The sequence below is a fragment of the Convolutriloba macropyga genome, chromosome 5, assembly GCF_964194025.1.
Source record: "Convolutriloba macropyga chromosome 5, txConMacr16.3, whole genome shotgun sequence".
Classification (NCBI taxonomy): domain Eukaryota; kingdom Metazoa; phylum Xenacoelomorpha; order Acoela; family Convolutidae; genus Convolutriloba; species Convolutriloba macropyga.
The window spans coordinates 56,185,881-56,208,788 of record NC_134472.1 but is presented as its reverse complement, the minus strand read 5'-3'; the positions used below and the strand labels follow the sequence as shown (position 1 = coordinate 56,208,788).

At 35.8% G+C, this 22,908-nt stretch overlaps 2 protein-coding genes across 2 annotated transcripts in view; one reads left to right on the top strand and one right to left on the bottom strand.

The window, feature by feature from the left end:
- LOC142340423 (uncharacterized) overlaps positions 1 to 22,908 on the top strand; it is a 464,952-nt gene that overhangs the window by 181,626 nt on the left and 260,418 nt on the right. The gene's annotated exons all lie outside the window — the stretch shown is intronic.
- LOC142340111 (uncharacterized) overlaps positions 8,494 to 22,908 on the bottom strand; it is a 42,416-nt gene continuing 28,001 nt past the window's right edge. Inside the window, exons 6-10 of the mRNA XM_075390546.1 lie at positions 17,121 to 17,472; positions 16,592 to 16,749; positions 10,992 to 11,460; positions 10,541 to 10,644; positions 8,494 to 8,800 (exon numbers count right to left, since the gene is read on the bottom strand). Of these exons, the coding sequence (XP_075246661.1) occupies positions 8,606 to 8,800; positions 10,541 to 10,644; positions 10,992 to 11,460; positions 16,592 to 16,749; positions 17,121 to 17,472 (1,278 nt within the window). The 3' untranslated portion in view covers positions 8,494 to 8,605. The remainder of the gene's footprint in view (positions 8,801 to 10,540; positions 10,645 to 10,991; positions 11,461 to 16,591; positions 16,750 to 17,120; positions 17,473 to 22,908) is intronic.

Here is a 22,908-nt window from a genome sequence, read left to right as displayed (position 1 = left end):
TACTGCACTTACGATTAGTTTTTTTTGAAAAAGAGGCCTTCTGCAAAAAACCAACTTTCTTATTTTTGACTACTTATTTAGATTCCAGTGCATTCAACGTTACAGGGAACGAGGAGGGTTAAAGTCACTTATTCTGTTGCTACTGGGTTTTCAGATCTGTAAATCATGAACAACATTTTCTTACTCTTGCCTAAGAATCGGTTTTTTGACAAAATTTTAATTATTCTAACATCCTAAAAATGTGACATTTTTCGTGAGCATTTGAAAATCTGCGAGCCACTAAAAATTCGATTTGGTTACAAGCGTGTCTAGATGTTTCCCTATCAGCTGTGTTATATCCTAACAAACGAAAAATGAAAAGTTTCAGAGGTACAGTTTTTGAGCAAATCTGATATTTATGAAATGATCAATGCCCAAATATTATACAAAAGAAAAAATCGAAAAAAATGGTTCACAAAGAAACCAGTAATTATAAACAGGAAACATAGAAAAGACTCTGAGGTTCTACATTTTTAAAATCAGAATAGTTCAGAGCTAGTTAAGAAAATTTCTTCTGGAAATTATTTTTACAGATTTTTTTTTGGATAACAAAGTTGCGTGAAATTTGTTTGTCGCAATAATCGTCAGTATGGGAAAACAAATATCAGAAACCTAATTAAAATTAAAGAAAAATTTCTGAAAAGATGTTGCACAGAATACAATTGACTTAAAGTTCAGGGCCGTTCTAGAAATGTATCGACCGGCTGTAGAAAAATGGATTTAATTGGAGGATAAAAGTGTGTTTTCTTCTTATGAAATTAGACCGAACAAGAAATGTTCTAATGCAGGCCAAAATAATCCCTGCTAAGATGCTGATAGCTAACCTGTCATTAATGAAACTCGGCTATGATGTAAATAGTCAAAAATATTGTGATAACTTCCACGGATTTTGACGCTAAATCAGGATCATAGAAAACAGTTTAAATTGAGTCAAAACTCAAGAACAAGATAAAGGACCAACTCAGTTAGTCTCCAATGCGAGCAAAAACGGAATAAATAACGGGAATATCTTTAGTCAGCAGGCAGTGGAAGAGTAAAAAATTAAACCAACTGGTTTTTGTTTCTCGACATAAACGTACCCCTATGAATAGGTCAGCTTCACTGCACTTGGACTTTTTTCACTTGAACATAAGAACTTTTATTATTAATTTGAAAATTCATTGCAATTAGCAAATAACTAAATTTTGACAATTTTAACTTGGTCGTACTAGCTTCTACTGCATCTATTCTTATTTGGCACAGTTGCAAACGGGGCATAAAATTGTCGTGCCCTTATGATCACCCGCTATGTTTTAAGAATAAGCGCCAGCGGACAAACAATAGGTTTAAGGGCGAGAAGGATCGGGTATAAAAAACTGGTTCCGAGGCAGCAAAAATTATACCTCTTGTCTAAGAGCTTAATTGTCTTTTATTGTTCTCAATTTTTTGCCATGTTGGAGTAAATCTTGCGTGAAGTTCTTGGTTGAGAAAAGTATGATTGTCTATTGCACATATTATTAGGTTTTTCTTTAAAAAAGAGCCCTTCTGCCAAACATCAATTTTCTTATATTTAACTACTTTTTTAGATTCCAGTGCACTCAACGTTACTGGGAACGAGGAGGGGGTTAAAGTGACTTATGCTGTTGCTACTAGGCTTAGCAGAGGCAAAGTCTAACTGCGAAAGTCAAAGCATTGACGTTGAAATCTTGCTTTTCTTTTGTTAGTGCGTACCCCAGGGAGTACAAAATTTGTGTTGACGGCCATCCCTTTAGGATCCATATCCAATATGTTCACGTAAACTAGACAAATTTTGATGACATGGGCCGATGAGTTAAATGGTTGAATTTTTTCCTAATGCCTGGACACACTTTGACCAAACACCAAAGCGACCTTAAAACGAAAGGTCAACGATAAACAAAAATGACCATGTCGAACTTGCTCTGGCACGACTGTGAATTGAGGTCTCCATAGCTAGTTCGGCGATGAGAGGGTGGAGAGGAACTCAGGTTTTTAAGTCTCCAAATGTCTTCACCGATTACTGAATCACATACTTACTGCATGTAACATAACTGCTCAGCAATTTATTGCACTCGGTCTGTAGTGGCTCATTCTGTTTTTCTGCGCAATAAACTCGCAGTATAAACTCACATTAAGCCCAGTCTATCAGAAAAAAACGGTCAGGTGAAAAAGTGCACGTACGGAAAATTGCATCGAAGAAATATCAACAAGAGTTAAAATAGTTGCTACAAAATTCATTTGTAAGCAATTAAAGTTATAATCTTGGTTGCCTTTAAGGATATAACTTACTTGTCCTACCATAGATCTCCAATTGGCGTAAACTGACTGAACAAGATAACAGCTGAGCATAGAGTACCTCCTCACATGAAAATATGGGAACCATTTATTCATACGAAACTTGTTTTTTGCTAACGCGAGAAATCTCAGCTGGAGCATTTCATACCGGAAATTGGACGTGGAAGTCAAAGGAAATTTAAATTTGAATCTAACTAATATGATTTAATTTTATTGCATCACTAAACTAGTCATATGTTCTATATGATGACACATTTGATAGCGATAAAGATATTGCACATCTACAATGAAGTTAAAATGTCAAAAGTTTTGAATGTGTGCAAATGTCTGGAAACGTTCACCTCCCGTATGACGGTATGATAATACCCGAATGTGAATAGCTCCATATAGTTAAAACACTCACGTGCACATTTTAAAATGCCGAAAGTCGTTGCCAGACGTTAAAACGCAAGAAGTTCCTACTTAGTCAGAAGTTGATTTCCGTTGACTTTCTGCATTTTAAAACTTGCGCGTTTCGTGTTTTAAGTAATGATTAGGTGACTCTGCAGAAGTCACTTCGAAATTCTGACACTTCGAAATACCGATAAACGCCAGAAGTTCTCAGTGACTTCAAACAGAGTCACGAAACCATTACTTAAAATTCTAGCGTGTTCATTGTTAAGGTTTTCAAGGCGTGTATCATTTATATGGTTCTCATTGAAATATCGTAAATGAAAACGGCAGGAAAATAAACAAATCCAGAAGTTTTCCTTAACAAAGTCGGATCTTTTCAACCTCCCCTTTAGTACCTAGTAGAAATTGCTGCCCTCCTAAATTATACTCCAGGTTATATGTAATACTGACGACATTCAAATAAGTCTACGGTTTCAGATAAGTTCGAATTGGTCAATAAATTGGTCGCTTAAATTCTAGTCAAAAATTTTCACCCCTTTTGCAATAGGGGAGGCAATTGTTGAAAAGATCCCCAAAGTCTCTTGCAGTTAAATTCCTTGAGTACTGCTGCTATAGTCAGTACATATTTAAGTTTATCGCAAACTGATAGCCAATCGTCCTCTGCCGTTGCTGCTGCTCTCAATAAACCCATTGGTCTGTTCTGACCTTGAAATAGTATGTCTCTCAGTGGCTGAGTGGACCATAATGTCTGGCACTATCACTGTGGCATTGCTCGATGGCACTTTTGACCCCCAATACTTCTTTAAGAAATAGTAAACTGCATAACCCAACATCACCACAAACCCCACAAAGCCAATTTTGATAAGAGTCATAAGGAAAGTGTCTTCTCGAACATTCATTTTAGAAAATCAGTTAAATAGATCAAAGAATTTGGCAAGAGAATTTAGTTATATAAAAAAGGTCTCCTATGAAGTCAAAAATCAGTTCAGATGAAACGACATCAAAATTGCGGACTCTCTTTGATTGAAATGAATTGAGGTCAATAATTGGATCAATTAAGAAACTAAATTTAGACTAAAATCAGTTCTGCTAAAATTACAACAATATTGTGAACTCTTTTTGATTGAATTGATTCAAAATCAATTGTATCAATCAATAATTCAGAAGCAGCAATAATAATGCACACCGAACCAGGTCAACTAGAATTCACTTTTAACAAAAAATTATATCGTTATATAAATACCGTAAATGTTCATATCTTTCTCGTGAACTTTACAGAAATACCTCCCAAAAATCGCGTTGGTAATGTAATGTAAACGTTTAAAATTTGCAATTTATGAACAATTTGAAGGTGCACAATATTCTTAAGCAAACTATTTTGGAATATTGAGTAAACAGCGAACATATGGTACAACTAGTCTTTTTTATGAAAAATATTAGTGAAAGTATTGATAGAGTATAGATATATGTACAACTTTGCTTTATTTGTAGTAGATAGCGACAATTTTCACAGTACTGTTATGTCCCCAGAGTTCCCGTTGCTGGTAGAAGAGCTCTTCATTAGACAATTTTAATAGCTATCAATTGCTAAAATTTAGACGCATTTTCATAATTTTTATTTTAATCAGCCCACTTTGCGCCTACCTATAGCGGCAATTAAAGATGCATTGAAAAAAAAAATCTGAGCCAGGAATTCTACTGAACATATCCAACACTGCGCCTTTCATTTTGTTAACAAAGCAAAGAATTTTTTAAAAAGACATTTTTTATGTTTTCAGAGAGAAAGAACGACCAACACTCGTCACATTAGAACCAAAATTTTATGTCAACAAAAAAATCTTCCAAGTACTTGTGAAATTCATCATCCTTTCACTTAAAATTTACAATTAAAAACAGAAAAAAGTGAAAAAAATATTGTTGTATCTTCCAATGGTCCATTTTATCAATTAAAAAATAATTAACGGCAGTTTATGGGAGACGTATCAACCTGATAGTCAGAAAGATCCTTAAAAATAGTTTTGGAAAATATTTCATTTCTCAGTTTTCCTTTAACTATCTATAACCGTTTGTCTTATAGTTCCCAAGAAACACACTTCTCGGTAAACTTTTGTAGCCTTCATTTGATCTCGTGAACAAATACTTGCCAGCTCAGATTAGATCACAAGAAGGTTTTTATTGAGCTTTTGCTTGAAACGCCAACTGACCTGAGGAAAGGCTGTTATCGACATCGATAATTCTTTTGATTCTGACATACCATATTTGCCGCAAAAACTTTGATTCCTGTGAAAATGTTGTGATAAGCGAGAAGATATATATGATTGAACAAAGAGCACGTGTCGTGCGGAAGCCATGAAATGAAATAAAGGTAATCTTAACAAGCCCAAGTTTTGAACCCAAGTAATCTAAAGACGACAACGGCAACTTCCCCGACCGGGATCAGCAGAAGGCCATTGTCATTTGGCGCTCCTGGGTGGGCCTGCCTAAACTTTGGCTAACTCCACCTTCGTTTTTGTTTGAACCAAAAGACAGCTGGAACAATATACTCAGCGAGGAGAAAACAAACGTCACAACAATACAACAACCAGTAAAACCAGTCATTGACGTCGAGAGATTTTCGAAGTGGACAAAACTACTCAAAGCAACCGCACAAGTCTTTCGTTTCCTCAGCATACTAAAAACGAAGAAAAAGAGAGCTCTCAATTGTACGGATATAGAAAAATCCAGAAATCACCTACTGCAGGCATCACAGCAAAACTCTTTCGGTACGTCAATCAACCTTCTGAAGCAGAAGAAATCTCTTCCAGCAAAAGACAAGCTTCTTCAGTTTTCACCGTTTTTCAGAGACAACACGTTGCGTGTCGGTGGCAGAACTAAAAGAAGTACATTGGGTTATAACACAAAACATCCAATGATTCTCAATGCAAAAGAATTCATAACTCGGCTCTTCTTAGTTAAATGCCACGAAGTTTGTATGCATTTTGGGACTGAATACGTCAAGAACTATGTACAACAAAATTTTTACGTGCTTGGTCTTCGCGACGCTCTTAGAAGCATCACCTACAACTGCTTCGATTGCAGAAGATTCAAAGGCCAAGGACTTCAACCACCAATGGCGGACCTACCCGAAATCCGATTTCCACAAAACGAGTCTCCTGTAGTTTTTACAAACGTCGGAATCGACTATGTTGGCCCCTTTACCGTTATTCAGCGGAATAAAGAGGAAAAAGCCTATATCTGCCTCTTCAATTGTCTTGTCACGAGAGCTGTGCACTTAGAAGTGACAGAAGATTTAACGACAACCACTTGCATGACAGCCATTCGAAGATTCGTTGCAAGACGGGGACAACCCCGATTATTCCTCAGTGACAACGGCAGCAACTTTCTTGGAGCCAGAAAACAAATACGACGACAACCACTCCAGCTCGACCATGAGTTCATTAGACAGAAACTACTGAATCAGTCCGTTGAATAGCGCCTAAACCCTCCTTCTGCCCCTCACTTCGGTGGGGTGTGGGAGAGGCTCGTACAGATTGTAAAACGAGCTCTTCTTTTGAATTTAGGATCGGCAAAGTTGACCTGGGACACCTTCTCAACCATCGTCACCGAGACCGAAAGTCTAGTTAATGCAAGACCGTTGACACATGTAAGAAGCGATGTCGAAGACGAGGATCCACTCACACCTAATCACTTTCTGATCGGTAGAGCCTTTTCTAATGTACCAGCATGTGTCTTCAAAGAGAATCCCACCGTCCAGACGAAAACGTGGATACAAGTGCGGCAAAGACTAGAAGCAATCTGGAAAAGACTTTTGAGAGAGTACGTTCCGACTCTGAACGCCAGAAAGAAGTGGGCCAAACCCGAGGCCAAATTGGAAGTCAATGATATTGTATGGGTCCTTGAAGAATGGACTCCAAGGGGGATTTGGCCATTGGGACGCGTGACAAGGACGTTCACCGGCCCAGACAAAACTGCTAGGTCTTGTGAAGTAAAAACTGCTTTAGGGTTTTTAACTCGACCAGCGGTTAGGCTCGCACATGTTTTTCCGAAACCACCCCCAAAAGGTTAGGAGGTTAGGTATCGTAGGCCCCGAGAATGTTATCGACATCGATAATTCTTTTGATTCTGACATACCATATTTGCCGCAAAAACTTTGATTCCTGTGAAAATGTTGTGATAAGCGAGAAGATATATATGATTGAACAAAGAGCACGTGTCGTGCGGAAGCCATGAAATGAAATAAAGGTAATCTTAACAAGCCCAAGTTTTGAACCCAAGTAATCTAAAGACGACAACGGCAACTTCCCCGACCGGGATCAGCAGAAGGCCATTGTCAAAGGCAGAATTTTAAAAAAAGAAATCATGAAACAAATAACAGTGGGATTGCCAGTAGACTGAGGCGCTCAGAACCTTAGCCTTTTTATATTTAGACGTATTGCAGAAGTAAGATTACTGCACTGTTTCAAATCTCTACAAAAAACCTCATCTGAGCAAACTTATACAAAACTCTTTGATGAGCTGTAACTTTCTTTACTGAAAAACTAATAATTAAATTTTAGTGAACCAGATAGTGTGAGACATGCTTGAATGATCCCGAACATTGTATTACATAGAAACATACTTGTTTTCGTTTGCTATCTTGAAAAGCAATTCATAACACACATTTCCTGTGAAAGAACATTTTTATTGATTTCAGAAACCTCGTAAGATAAATAGTTATAAATAGTCAGAATTACTATTTTTTCAGCTCTAATCAAAATTGTTGTGTTTAACCTTTTTTTCAAGAGAATATAATTGAAGAAAAATCCAAAAGGCAATAAATTCTAAAAATATCTTTCATTATTTTATTCTTGTAATTCTATTATATAATTTCAATAAAAGTGTGTAAATAATGTTTGAATCCAGAAACGTAACTCCTATATGTCAAATGAGGTGACGCAAACAAAATCATTAATGCCCTGCCATTGAACACGACTAATATCCTTTTTTAATTTTTGAAGCTCATTCAACAGCCCATTCCAGTAAGTAACTGTCTTAGCAGCAAAATAAACAAATACACCAAAAAGTACTAGAAAATTAAGAGAGTTGAAATCTTTGGTGGATGGTTCAAATGAGAAAAGACCTAAAATTGCATACTGCTCGTGGAAAACAAAAAGCTTAAAAAGACATCAAAACCAGATTTACTGAAAGCAGTCGCAAACTACTGTGAACAAATATTCATGAGAAAAATTGTCAGATTAAAAAAAATGTAAACCTGTGTGTCAAACTGCTTAAATTTGCTGCTCTACATGTTCCGGAACAATATATTCCAGAAGAATCCGTAAAATCTTGACTGATTCTCAATTATTAAAATGAACGAACTATTTCACGTACACATTGAACACAATCAACTCAAGTTGACAGAATTGCTCTCAGAAGACTCGCAGTGAGTTCACACTGGTTTTAGCTAGCTGTGTGTGTATGGGGTGCAAGCGTTGGGTGGGGGGAGGGGTCAAGCGATGCGCGGAGGGGTCAAGCGATGGGGGTAAGGTTGCGAACACCTGGGAGGGTGGACAATGGGAGTGTTGGGGGGGGGGGGCTGCTGGCGGGGGTCAAACTCTTAAGATTAAGAACCGCCTTTCACGCCATTAAACTGCCTCCTCCAAAATAATTTCGGTGAATCGGATACTTAGAGACTAGTAAGACTCTAAGAGAGCTGCTCCGCCACTTAACGCCCTCCGAGCGCTACCAGTTTATCCCGTTTTTGAGAAAAAATTACCATTACAAAACGTGTAGCGTTAAATAAGTTTCAACTGTACATAGCTTCCGTGTTTTGAGGAAACAAAAGTATTAATGAACATTATCTATAATCTGGACAAACATTTCTATGAAATATTACAAAATTTTAATGTTGACTGCTCCAAAGTTTTGAGTAAAAAGAGTTGTCGTCTAAAAGAAGAGAGTGATGAGTTCCCTTCTCTATGACTCTGCCCTCTTTCAATACATTAATCTCATCTGCATCTGCTATTGTGGACAGTCTGTGTGCAATGAAAAGGGAAGTGCGCTGAGCCGAAAATTCCTCAATGGCGTGCATGATACTCTAAACAGATTAGTGTAATTTTAATGTAAATACACATTTAATATAATCGGGTTAGTATTGCTTAATAGAGTTATATCATGACTATCATCAACATTTGAACGGAAAAATAGTCGAAACAGACTTCAATACTATGGTTTTCAGTTGAATCTATACTATGTTCAAGCCATTTCTTGCAGAGCCAGAAAAGATAGTACAACTTAATGGTAAGTTTTCTGAAAATGTAACAATTAATCATGGTGTACCTAATGGAACCGCTAGGTCCTGTAGATTTTCTTTTACAAACAAGGAGATCTTATAAGGTCTTGAGAAAGTCGTTTAAAAACTCTCGAAAAGCGGGTTGAAGACTTGTGGGATATCGAATCTATTGCCACCTGCTTCAGTCGTGGGCGGAGGACCAACTGCGAGTGCTTCAAATGACGTCTTTAGAGGCTATTATATGCCACTAAAACTACTGATATTTTAAGAAACATCAATTTTAGCGCATTTCTCATTTGATTTAGTAGCGAAATGCCGCCACTTGATTTCAGCTGCCGACACTTATGAATGAGAGAACTTAGATCACACAAAACGAAAACGTCAAGGGGGTAAAAGTCAGTCAAGAAGTCAAAACGGTCAACCAAAAAAACTTTGCATAAAAAGAACAACACGTATTCAATAATTGCTTCAAACTTCTTTCGAGAGCAATTACTAAATCTTTAATGAAAGCTGAACAGTTTTTCCGTTCTTCAGCATAAAAAAATTTGCATGCTGAAGAACAGAAAAAAGAAAAAAAATTCTTACACAGTATTATGGGAGCTATTAAAAATTATTTTTTAAGAAAAACAAAAGTGATGTTTTAGAGAAGAGTGATTCCAAATTAAATGAATTAAATTAAATCGATGTATATAATTTATGAGAAAATAAAGTAGCGATTTGTTTTAATTTGTAACAAGTACTTTTAACCTTTTAGGTTATAAACTGAAATTACATGTTTAAAAAAGGGTTCTTTCTGCTTATATCATAGTCTTTTTCACGCATATGACTACTGATGAAAAACGCGTAAGAAAATATACAAAAGTCCATTAATTTCTTAAACGAATAACTCGTGAATGCTACACTGCTGATCAACCCCCTTTTTGAATAAATTAAAAAATTTTGTATTTCCTAAATTCTTCAAAATATAAAATCAAAATTTTATAACTAACAAAAAAGTAAACCCTTAAGAATCACCTTACAAACATATGCATAGTTTGGTCCTTAAACTACAACTAAGAAACAAGTTTTAAACCCTTGTATTTTTCTGTCTATTGGAACACATTCGAGTATTTTGATCATTTCCATTTAATTTCTCCTTAAATTAATTTTGCTTTTTCCGGATTGCTATTTGTAAGTTGTTCCACTTTTCCCGAGACTTTCTGGTTACTGATCAATTTAGATTGACACATTTTTTGGAAAAAAACTGTACAGTTCGGGAAATTTCTCTCATCTTATATTTTCCTCAGATTTTGAACGACGTTTTTTCGGATATTTGACTGCTTTCTTTATAATGGATAATTTTTTTAAAAAAAATTCTAAAAAAATTTTTGTAATGAAAAGTTATGCCGGTAAAATTATATCTCTTATTATAAGACCCCTTGCTCTATCAAAATATTTACGCATATGACAAACCTTAATACCCCAATTTATTTGTCTATTTATTCTCTGAAGTATTTTGTATTTATTTCAATATGATGTTTGAATTGAGAAGACCAATATGCTCACAGTCTCAGTGATGCTGTCGAGTGAACTTGTCGCCTCGTCGAACAAGAGAATGGGCGCATCCTTCAGCATACACCTCGCTATAGCCACCCGCTGCTTCTCGCCACCTACGCCGAACAAACAAATGGCAAGTTGTCATTAAAATTAATCAAAATATTCTAATATTATCAGAATTATTCCTTTTGCGTTCCCGTGTCCTTCTTGTGTTGTGAACATACAATTTCAATGAGACTCAATAAAAATACAAGTCATTTTTTCATGTTTGCGATTTTAAAACTTCGTTACCAGTATTCCGATATGTTCAAAAATGTACTTGAAATTATCGTTGCTGTAATTGCACTTCAAGTTGATAGCATATCTAAATACCATTTAAAACCTATCTATTGTCAAATGGGGAGAGCTCATATAAATTCTTGAGCTCTATGGAGGTCAAAATTACAACCCAATTACCCACCTGATAGTTTAAGGCCCCGTTCTCCAACTTCAGTTTTGTATCCCTGAGGAAATTGCATCACTGTATGATGCAAGTTTGCCAATTTAGCAGCTGTGAACAGCTCTTCATCTGAACAATTAACATTGCCGTATTTGATATTGTACTCCAATGTGTTGTGGAATAACACCGTCTCCTGAGGAACTATTCCAAAGCACTTCCGCAGTGATTCCAAGTCCACATTTCGAATCTCCTGGCCATTCACAGTGATTCTGCCAGACCATGGGTCATAAAATCGGAATAGGAGACGGATGATAGTTGATTTTCCACACCCACTGCCCCCAACGAAAGCTACTTTCTTGTTCGAAGGCACTACGAATGATAGACCTTTGCAGATTGGTTCGGTATTAGGGACGTAGCCGAAAGTAACGTTGTCAAACTCAATGGCCGCGTTGTCGCGAGATATGACCAATGGTGGCGCATTATCATTAGTCTAAATATAAAAGTTGGTCAAAAAATCGCTCGTTTTACATTGTAAAACCACATGCAGACAAATTTTATCAGTACGTAAATGTCTAGATGATGTTAAGGTTTTCTTGCAACCGACCCAGGGCTCTTGCGCAGCAAAACATTGTTTTGCTGCTGAGATAATTTTTACTTTTGACACCTTATACACCGGATGTGGAGTGGAACTTTTTCACTAGGACAACTGTTATCTATTAAAAGCACTTGGATTCTTTTCAGACCGATCATTAAGCAAACATTGCCCAAATGAAAACTAAAAAAGACCTCATAGGTTGTTAGCTCTATTAAGGACGTAGGTTAAGGCTTACAGAAAACAACTAACAAACGTCACAACAGTAGCTCTGTAAGAGATGGTGGCCTGCTTCGGATGTACCCTGCGTGCTTGAGCTAGAGTTGGACTACAAAAAACTGCCAAAAGCTTCATAGAAAAACTAACAAAATCAAAGCCAATCAAATACAGTTCATTTAACATAACAACTGAGGAAATAGATGAAATTGCTGTTTCGCAATAAACCCAAAGCAAAAAGTCAGGAAAGCCCAAGACAATTCAGCCTTGTCAATCTACCTGGAAGTTAGACCTTCATAGAGAATGCTGCGTTTGCATCACTTTCTTCACTACAATTAGGAGCTTGGTTGTCAGGAGCATCAACATAATCTCCTGGATTACAACTTTCCTTGTATAGATAGTCTGTAGCTCTTAAAGGCCAATTACGTGTCAGAACATAACAAAAAAGCCCACTTTGCATCTCAGGGATACTGGACACCATAGGTTATCAAGCTGTGTAGTGTTATGAGCGTGAATACATGAATCGACGCAAGGACTAAGAAAAAGAATAACGTGGCCAGGCAACACATTTAATCTGTCTGCCGTATGCAAACAGAAAATGCTGTTACCCGATAGTAGTTCAAAGGCCTGGTCACTTATCTCTGCCTAATTGTTCCGACTCCACTTTTAGTGGGGGGGGGGGGGGGGGGGGGGAGGAACTATATACTCAACTGGGTTTTTTTTGTTCAGTCAATTTTGGCCGATCGAAAGCCCGTCCAGCGTAGAATATGGAATAAAAAGATTTTTTTTTCATTTTCGTTTTTTACAGGGAGTTATCGAAGTTTAAACTTACTTGAGAAAAGTAGAGTGAATTCCGTTGTTTTCGTTCACATTTTCCGTAATTTTTAACCAAATTTTCGTTAATTTTGCTAAAGTATCTTGAAATTGTTAACGGTAGTGTTATTAATCTTATCTTAAAAGATAGAGGGGGGTTGCTGAATTGTTCGATCTGAGCTTTTTCGCTAAAAATTTATGCAAAATTTTTCAAAAATCAGACTTTTTTGTCAAAAATGGGACCAAATATGCATTTTTGGCCCGCTTTCACTGAATTTGCTGAAAGTAGACGCCTTGAAACTGCAGTCATATTCATCACAACCTTGAAGAGAGAGCTAGTTGCACTCCCGCTGGTTTTAGAAGTCTTCAGAAATCATAATTTTGCCACATTTTTGCAAATTTAACAACGATAATTAAAAGAAACGCATTATTTATTTTTGATATATTGAAAAATTTTGTTTAAAAATTGATCTATTTCGCAATCATTTGAATAATTGAATGTCTTCAAAGCCGCGCATCAATATAATTGCTGATTTTGATCTCACCATGGATCCATACGGTAAAAAATTTCAGATTTTAATGGGGCGCGGACTTTTAAAAAAATATATTTCCAAATATAGTTTCTTATGCATATTGCTGACAAGAATTTCAAATGAGGGCTCTTTTATCGACAGATACTTTTTACAAAAAATGAACACTAGCGACCATATTTTACGGTTTCAGAGTAAAGCTCGTCGTGTTTATGGCTCTGAACGATTGCTTTCGTAAAATTCTGTGGATTTCTTACGTTTTGCATTCATGTTTTTATACCTTTTGTAGTCCAATGACTTAGTTTCGATTTTTTTTAGCATAAATGCAGATTTTTTGAGTTCATTTTGTTTCGTTGTCGAATTATCACATTATCGACAGATCCAGTTGAAGATAAGTTTATTTGGGAAATTGAACCGGGTTAAAAAAAGGCGTATCCGAAAATGTTAATTGTTTTTATTAAATAGTTTGCGCTTTTGGGCTGAGACACTATTCTCTTGCAAAATTTAGTGACTTTTTTGCGTAAATTTGTCGTTCTCTTGTTTGTTACACGACATATACCTGATATTGATAGCTCTCAATTGCTTCCCCAGGACATATAACAACCTATTTTAACCTTTCAGTACATAGCTATTTCTTTTAGTAACTTTCAAGCTAACTTTTTTAAAAAAAGACTTTCAACTGTTTCCTTTCTGCTTTGATTTTTGTCACCATAAAAATCAATCTCACAAATAAGACGTCTCAAATACTTTTGTTGCCTCAAACTTTATTTTCGCGGTTGGTTATATGTTTTGACTGATTGCTTGGGCCATTTAGTTTCATAAAAATTTTTCGAGATTCCTCTACTTTTCACTTTTTGGGTTTTTTGTTGTCGTTTCTATGTAGTCCTTTTATAGGGAAAACTACATTGATTTTCAGATGAGAACCAAGTGACGCTTTACAGCTCTTGCAGATAACATCTTATAAATGTAGTGCCTTGAACACTGTGTTGTAAAATTGTTTATGAAGTTTTGGCTTCTGCCTGTTTTTGTTATTTTGTCGTCTCGTGAATTAGTCTCGTTGATGACAGGCCCAATTGCATTTCTGAGGTGTTGCATCTTAATCGACCTCTTTTTTGAAATCTTATCTCTGTTATGACATTTGAAAAAAAAAGGATTTTCAAAAATTTGAAAAATATTTAAATATTGGAGCTTCGCCATTTTTTTAAAAATTTTTTTCTTTTGGTCGATTTGTAGCTTAGCTTCGGTAACGACAGTTCATAACCCGTTTCTAGTGAGCTATAGTTCAATTAATAATGGTTTTAGTTCCAACCAATTGTTTCTCGGCTTTGTTTCTCCTGTTACTACAAAATTTTATAACATAATTGAATTTTTTTCATATTTGAACGTTTTAAAGGACTTTTGTTTTCTTTTAATATTGTTACGCTAATTGTAGGTCCCATAGGCTTTGAAAAATTGCAAAAAAATTGAACATTTGCTCTTAGTAACATTTTTTGGTTCCAACCGTTTTAACGGTTTCACTGCAATTTCGTGCAAAGCTTATTTTTGCTGGTATTTGTCCTTCATTTTGTAGTCGTATGACGTACACTGGATAATGACAGGTCTCAATTGCTTTATATGCAGATGTTAATGAAATTTTTGGTGATTTCACTAATTATCCAATAATAATAATCATTTTTGAAACCAATTGTTTTCAAAAATAGAAACGTATTTCTGATCTTCGCACCTTTTTGCTCTGTTTGTCGACTCGTGACCCAGTCGCATTGAGAACAGGTCCCATATCTTTTCTATTGAAGTAAAGGTTATTTTGTTTTGTTTAGGTTTTATCTGATGCAAGGTTGATTTTATCATAATTTTTTTTGAAAATATAGACATCGAGTTTTGGTCGTAATTAATGTTTGTTATTTAATTTTTATTATAGTCTTTTCCAGTAGTCCTATTAACAACAAGTTTTATCGGCCCTCTAGCGTGGCCTTATTGTAATCCATTATGGTTTATTGAGCGATATGTATGTTTTTGAAACTTTTCTATCGGTTCATCATTTGGTAGCCAATTAAGTCAAGAATGTGGATGAGCGGGGTCGGAACATTATGTGCGTACGCACAATACCGAGCCTCCTTGTTAGGATACGGTTCAACCAGGAGCTCTGGATGCTGCTGTCACCTCTCCACTGTAATCTAGCGGAATTTCAAATGTGGCGAAGAATTGTTGCATTACACGGGATTCTGCTGAGGCCAGAAAGTACAAACAAAATGCGTAAAACAGCAGCGAAGTAAGAAATTATTTCATTTCTTTATCGTTTCAAAATTTTGTTCGGTTTAATGAGTAAATTCAAAAGTGAGCGCTACGTTAGGCAGAAGAGACAATTCCAGCGATTAGAATGATCTGTTTAGCGATTAGAACTTTCAACTATCTGAATCAAGCAAGGTCAGCCACAGCAACAAGCCACAGCAATATGTATCATGTTGACTCTTAGAGATGCAGACTACAGTAGGTTTCAAATGAAGAACGGTCATGTATTGGAACTCATAACCACCAAACTGGACGAGAGTTTAGCAAGAGACCTCACCCAATGAAAGGGGAATTTTTTTGATCCTATGAGCGGGGAGCTAAAACACAATTAAACAATAATATTTATTTTTGCCTCGAAGACAGACTGTTGAAGCCTCAGAATTCAATTCGTACAAGGAACATTCCAATAATACGCTGTTTGAATTGAAAAAAAAAAACATAATTTATTTGGCACTAAACTAACGTTGGGCGAACTGCTCTCAAACGACTGGCGAGCGGTTGGCTTCGTCAGTAGCTAGGCACGGTTTAGTGAGGCTAGCTTTAGCTTAATTAAAGGGGCGTAAGCAGCGGGTGGGGAAGGGGTGCACAGGGGGGCTGATGGGGTGGCAACAGTGGGGGAGGGGGAGTCAATCTCTAGAGCCAATCTCTAAGTATGTCACCAAAACCGATTCTGTGAATCGCATACTTGAAGACTAATGAGCTGAAAGGCTCTAAGAGCACTTAATGCCCGCTGGGCGCTACCTGTTTATCCCGTTTTCGAGGACGAGAAGTCAAATGCGTCAGACGAAAAATTGGTCACGCGAAAAATTGCCTTAAAAAGACCGACAGGACTAATATAATTGCTACAAACTTCCTTTGAGAGCAATTAACCACGATCACGTCTCTTGAGTGCTAAAGCGTCCTCTAAAACCAACCAAAACCTTCGTATCACGTCGCGGTTATTTGAAAACCCGCAATTGTCACTTAACCAGCTTTCAACTGATCGGAAATCAAAACTGAAATTTGTTCGTGGCCACTAAAAGAAACCGAATTCTCAGATTTTGCATCACTTAGCAAAAACATAGTGACGCAGTTTGCCAAAAAGCCACATCGCTGTAGGGAGTAAAAAATCAGCTCAGAAATAGCATTTTAGTAGGTGATAACGCAGAAGAGCGATATCAATTCAACATGCAAGAATTAACCTTGATGTTGGGTTCTATCCTCTGTAGGTTGAAGAGTGTCTCCATGTCTAAGAGTGCTTGCTTCACCTCTCGGTAGACACTGCCTAGAAAGTTGAGGGGCAGAGACAGTTGGAACAGGAGTCCATTAACCATCACCAAGTCACCCACTGTCAAACTACCTGGAAACACAATTCCCTCTGCTAGATGTATAAGCAAGATTTAGGTGTGATATACAAGGAAATTAAGATTTGGTCCAATGATTATTGTGCAACTTTTCAAAATTCTCCTTAACCAACTTCCTTTTTTGCATTGGAGTTTAACAGGCTATACAAAACCGCAAAACTCTATTCTTTTGGTCAATTAATTGCCACATTTTTTATCGTCGTTCCTTGAGTGTCTCGCATTACAACTTGATACAAAATAAAAGCACAATTCTCAATTTAGTTATTGTGTCCTAATCCTTTTAATTATTTTCATTAAACATCCATTCTTTAAACATCCATTCGGCAATCCATTCAGAACTCGGTTACTTTAAATTATTACTACCAACCTCCGACAATTCCCGAGGCGACAAGGGACATCATTGTTGCCATGGAAACACTGAAGATAGCATTCTGCCCGAAATTCAACAATGACAACGACTGACTACTCTTCAAACTTGCAGTCTGATACTTCTCTAATATCTTGGCGTAATTATTAGCTTCGAACACTTCGTTGTTGAAGTACTTGACAGTCTCGTAGTTGATGAGGGAGTCTATGCAGTGACTCTGTGCCTTGTTGTCCGCTTTGTTCATGTCTATTCTGAATTTGGTCCTCCAGGCGGTGGTGGCGAATGTGAATCCAACGTATGAGGCTACTGTGACTGCGGATACTGCTGCGTAGGCAGGGCCCAGCTTGTACCACTGAAATTTCAATTTAATTTAATTATAAACGATTATTTTCTACTTTCATAAATTGTTTGGAACTAAGATTCGTACTGTAACAGCACATTATTCAAACGGAATACCTGTCTGATGTACAATGTCAACAGAGATCTCATCTGAAAGGCCACAAGATAATCGGCCAAATGCCGAATAATACCTCTCAAAGGGGGAGGCTAAAAAAAGTTTGGACTGATAGAGAATCTGAGTCAACCTTACATTAAAATGTGTGTCTCCATTGTCAAATAAAATACACTTATGATCAAACAAACCCGTTTAGAAATCACTAGAAAAAGATCTCAAATAACAACAAGGAGGCTCGCTAATGTGCGATCGCACATAAGGTTCCGACCCCGCTTATCCACAATTTTGGCATAATTGTCTACCAAATGAGGAACAGATAGAAAAACCCAAAAATTCAAGTATATTTCAAAAAAAAAAATTGTGTATGAACGGAAAGATAGCCTCCAAAGTAAACAACTCAGTGGCGTTAAAATGATGCATTATATTGATGCGATATGCCAATATTAAGAAAGCGAGTCGAGACGAACAGCAAAATCAAACAACAACAAAACATTAATTACATCAAAAACTTTGTCCGTTTTAAAAAACAAAACTTAATAACGATGTCAAAATAGCTTCAAATAAAACTGAATTTAAACAAAATATCTTGTAACTCACTAGAACAGATATGGGAACAGTCCATAATAAGGTTTGGTAACAATTAGACAATAAAGATCAAGAACAGTGAAGTTAAAAAATGTGCTTATTTTTTTTAAAAAACAATTACTTTCAAAGTAATGAGAACTGAGAACCAACAGAAATCAACTAAGATATCCCATAGGTTTACGATTAACAATGCTTCTATGGAAAAAAAATTGCAAACTGTCGGTAATCAAATTTTTATGAGGTTTCACAAAAGAACAACAAAGACAACCAACAAAAAGTCAATTAAAACTTGCCAAAAAACGCTTTTGAGGCCGTAAAGCCATACTTTGGCCCTCAAAATATGTTCGATTGCACCTTCACTGAACACCGATATTGTATTATGAGAACTCACGTTGTTGAAATTAGGTAACAAGTCGATAAACAGAAACAAATTATTTTCAAAGTCATGAAAGCCGTTAATTATAAAAAAATTAAATATGATTGTTTCTTCTTTCAAAGGAAGCCCCTGAGACTTGCATATAATAAGAATATGTCTTATGTCTACAAAAAGAACGTCAAATATGACAAAAATCAAAAATTAATTTACTTTGTGTGAAAAACCCGTGTCGAAGTCAGTAAGATCATAACGAATCATTTGAAAACATTAGGTTTTATGACACCAATCCCCTTTGACGCCTTCCCGTGACACCATTAATGTCATATTTGGCCTGTAATTAACGAGACTAGGTAACAAACAGACAAAGAATCAAAATTGCGAAATTGAAGTGTTTTTTTTAACTTTGGAAAACGATTGTTTTCAAAGTCATGAAAGGCATCAGCTATCTTCTATCATCAGAACATTGCCAAACAAGAACGACTAAAAAGACACAGTAAAAACGACAGTTCAAACGACAGTTGAAAAATTCAATTGAATTCTTCGAGAAAGTACTGTCGAAGCAGTTAAAACCATAATTTTTTACCTTTAGAGATTTTAATATTATCAATTCTGCCTTATTATGGAATGCCAATAATGTGATATATGAGCAATTACCTAAAAACAAAATGGGCAATTACCTAAAAACAAAAAAAATTGATATCTAGTAGTATCAAAGCCAGAAAACCATGACTTAAGGCGTAAAACCACAAAAGAGGTTAATTCTTAAATCAGTAGAAAGAAGATGCATTTTTTCTTTGCTGACACTAAGCTGCAAGTTGACAAAATTAGGAAAATAGGCAAAATTTGATGAACCATTACTTATTTAAAAATCAAATATTTTTAAATTTCAAAACGACCATATGCTTTCAAGTAAAAATCTGGATGCATTAATTTGCAGCTACTTACGAGGACAAATGGACCTATCACTACTGAGCTTTGATTTGAAATGCTCTGTTCTTTAATTAATATAAAAAGATCTAATAATTTAGTTTAAAAAAAGGCCGACTGCTTACAAATCCGAACTATTTTTGGATTGTAAGTCCAGGATTGGTCCAAAACTAGCCCTGCTAATGTTGTTTGTCTATTAGGAACACTTTTTTATTCATATTTTATAGATATAAATATTTTGTTAATTAAAAAATCAAAAACAAATGCTGCGTTTTTGATAATCAACGTGTAAAGTTAGAAAAAAAACAATAAAATTTTAATTACAGAGTACTATCAACGGAAGTTGAAGTAAAAATAGCCCCCTTTTGAGTCTAAAGATTGTGTTAGTGGTGTATGGGTGTGTAATTCCTGCAATTTAATCAAAGTGGACAAAAGAAACTTATTTCGTGCTCTTTTTGATGAAAAAGTCTGAATTTTGAAATATTTTAGCCAGAATTTTTAATTGAAAAAAATTAAATAAAAACAGTCGACAATGTTTTTATATTTAAAAATAAAATACTTTCTTACAAAAATAAAACACTTTCTTACAAAAATATAACAAATTTAGCAAAATTGAAGACATTTTAGTCAAAAATTCCGGAAAAAGTGAATAAAATCAACGGAATTCATTCTATTTTCTCAGAAGTTTAAACCTCCATAATTCCGTAAAAAACGAAAAAAAGCTTTTTAATTCCATATTCTACGCTGGACGAGCTTTCTAATGATACCAGTCTCAACTCTATACGATGAATATATCGATCGGCCGAAATTGACTGAACAAAAAAAACCCATTTGAGTATATAGTTCCTCCCCTCACCCCCCCCCCCCCCAAGAGGGGTCGGAACAATAACAACCTTAGTTTGGTTAGACTCAGCTGACCGTTAAACCTAACAGAAGTCATTTTTGAATTGCGTATTATGCTATATTAAAACCTCTGAACAACAATCAGGCTATAGGACCTATTAGTCGTTTCATACACTCTAACTTTATTGTTCACGATGGGCGGAAACATTTCAGATTGCTGAGGGCTAGAATTGCCTGAGATCAACTGATATTTTTGTTTTTAATGTTTGATCCAAAAAATTGACAGACACTATGCAAATGTAAACACAACAAAAAAATTCAACTAGTATTAACAAGTTCCAAAGGTAAATAGTACAAATGAATGAGCATATCAACAACATTAACACAAAGCAAACGCAAAGACAAAAAATGCTGCCAATTAACGTCCAACTAATTGCTCAAAGTCAAATCGGTCACGCAAAAAACAATGCATAGAATACATTTACGACTTCAATAAATGCTCTACACTTCGTTCGAGAGCAACTCGAAATATTTCATTTCTATAAGACAAAAAATCATTTAACACTGTCTTTTAAAATGACTCATTATCGTGTTAAATGTCGTGATTCATTATCGTTCCAAAAACTAAAATAATTCGGGGGTTCGGAACACTATGCCTGCCTCGCTTTTCTGTAATGTCAATATTGACCCACCGATATCGGTTGCAAGAGATAGAAAAGCGTTCCTGCAAATAGCTTTTGAAAAGTGATCCTTGAAGAGGCGAAGAAATGAGGCAACGTTATCAAAAATTTAGGCAACGGTTTCAAATGAGGCAGAAATGAGGCAACGTTTTCAAATTTTCTTCGTTTTCAGGCGAAGAAATGAATCACGTTAAATGTCGTGATTCATTATCGTTCCAAAAACTAAAATAATCCGGGGGTTCGGAACACTATGCTTGCCTCGCTTTTCTGTAATGTCAATATTGATCCACCGATATCGGTTGCGTCAAGAGATAGAAAAGCGTTCCTGAAAATAGCTTTTGAAAACTGATCCTTGAAGAGGCGAAGAAATGAGGCAATGTTTTCAAAAAATTAGACCTTTGCACTCGTATAAAGGATAAGAACTTCAAATATGACAGAACAGATACCTACTTGTTCCTATAAAAAAACTATTAACAAGCTCTCTATATTTGAGCAATTAAAATTAATTTGTTTTCAATGTCCCGTTAAAACAGTCAACAGGGGGGATGACTGAGATGGGGTCAAATTTTTAAGATTAAGAACCACCATTCACACAGTGTTTCGCTAAAACAGTTTTGGTGAATCGACAACATAGAGACTAGCAGGGCGTAAGGCTCTAGGGGAGTTGCACAGCAACTTAATGCCTTCCGGGCGCTAATTGTTCATCCCGTTTTTGAGAACAAAAAGTCAAAGTCAGACAGAAAAATCGGTCGAGCGAAAAATCGGTCAAGCTTTTGTCCGGTTAAAAAAACCGGTAAAAAATAATTGCTACAAACTTTGTTTGAGAGCAATTAAAAGGCGTGGGTTCCAAAAGATTGGGCGTGGGTTCGAAACGTTTCTTAAATCAACTTTGGATATAGTGTTATTCTAGTTCTTCTATTCCATTTCCAAATCAGAACGTTTTTGCGTATTTAATATATCTTCTATTAGCTAAAAATGATCGTGTTGTTGTAATGCGTTCGTAACTTTTTTCCTTTTGGCTACAAGGTTGTGCTAATTGTGTTTTGTGAAATAATTTTTCCCATTTTTCAGACAAAAGAGTGAAAAATTTGCTTGATTAAAACGAGAAAAATTGTGTAGGCTATAATTGTTTACTTTTAATATTGGAATTCAAAATCAATATTTGGAAACCAAGAAACATTTATTATTTGGACTGCAAAGGTTTTCCACATCACTTAATTTTAATTTTTTAAAAATATTTCGAAATTTTACATTTTGTTTTGCAATATTGGTCTCTTCATGAAGCAGAACAAAAACCAACAAAACATAGTATAAGGCAGGTGGGATTTAACTTAAGCTTCGATCAAAACAACTAGAACATATTCAACTTAATAGAGAAAACAAGGCTATCTGACACTTTTGAAATCTGTGATGTTTTGAAATTCCCAATCCCTGTTATAAAAATCGACTTCGGCTGTGTGAAAAAAAAATCGGCCGTGTCAATTATAATTGACTTGGTGCAAATTCAAACGATGACAACGTCCTTTTTAAAGTGCCCTCGAAACATTGGCTTATTAAGAGCCAATATTTGATACAAACTTTGTTTGAGAGCAATTAAAAGGCGTGGGTTCCAAAAGATTGGGCGTGGGTTCCAAACGTTTCTTAAGTCAACTTTGGATATAGTGATATTCGAAGACATTGAGCAGAATGAACGCAGAATGAAACTAGCCCGGAGAAGTCAAAAAGATTTCATGCAAAATGTCGAAAGGCAGCAAAAAGAGTTAAAGCGAAACAAACTTTGATTCAGTCAAATGCGTCGATTTCTTAAGCTTTATTTTTGCAGGCAATTTTCAAGTTTCTGTCACCAACGAAAGGTTGGTTCTTCCTTCTTTCTTTTTTGCGTTTTTCATCTGAATTTCAAACAAAGTTTTTCGACGGTTAATT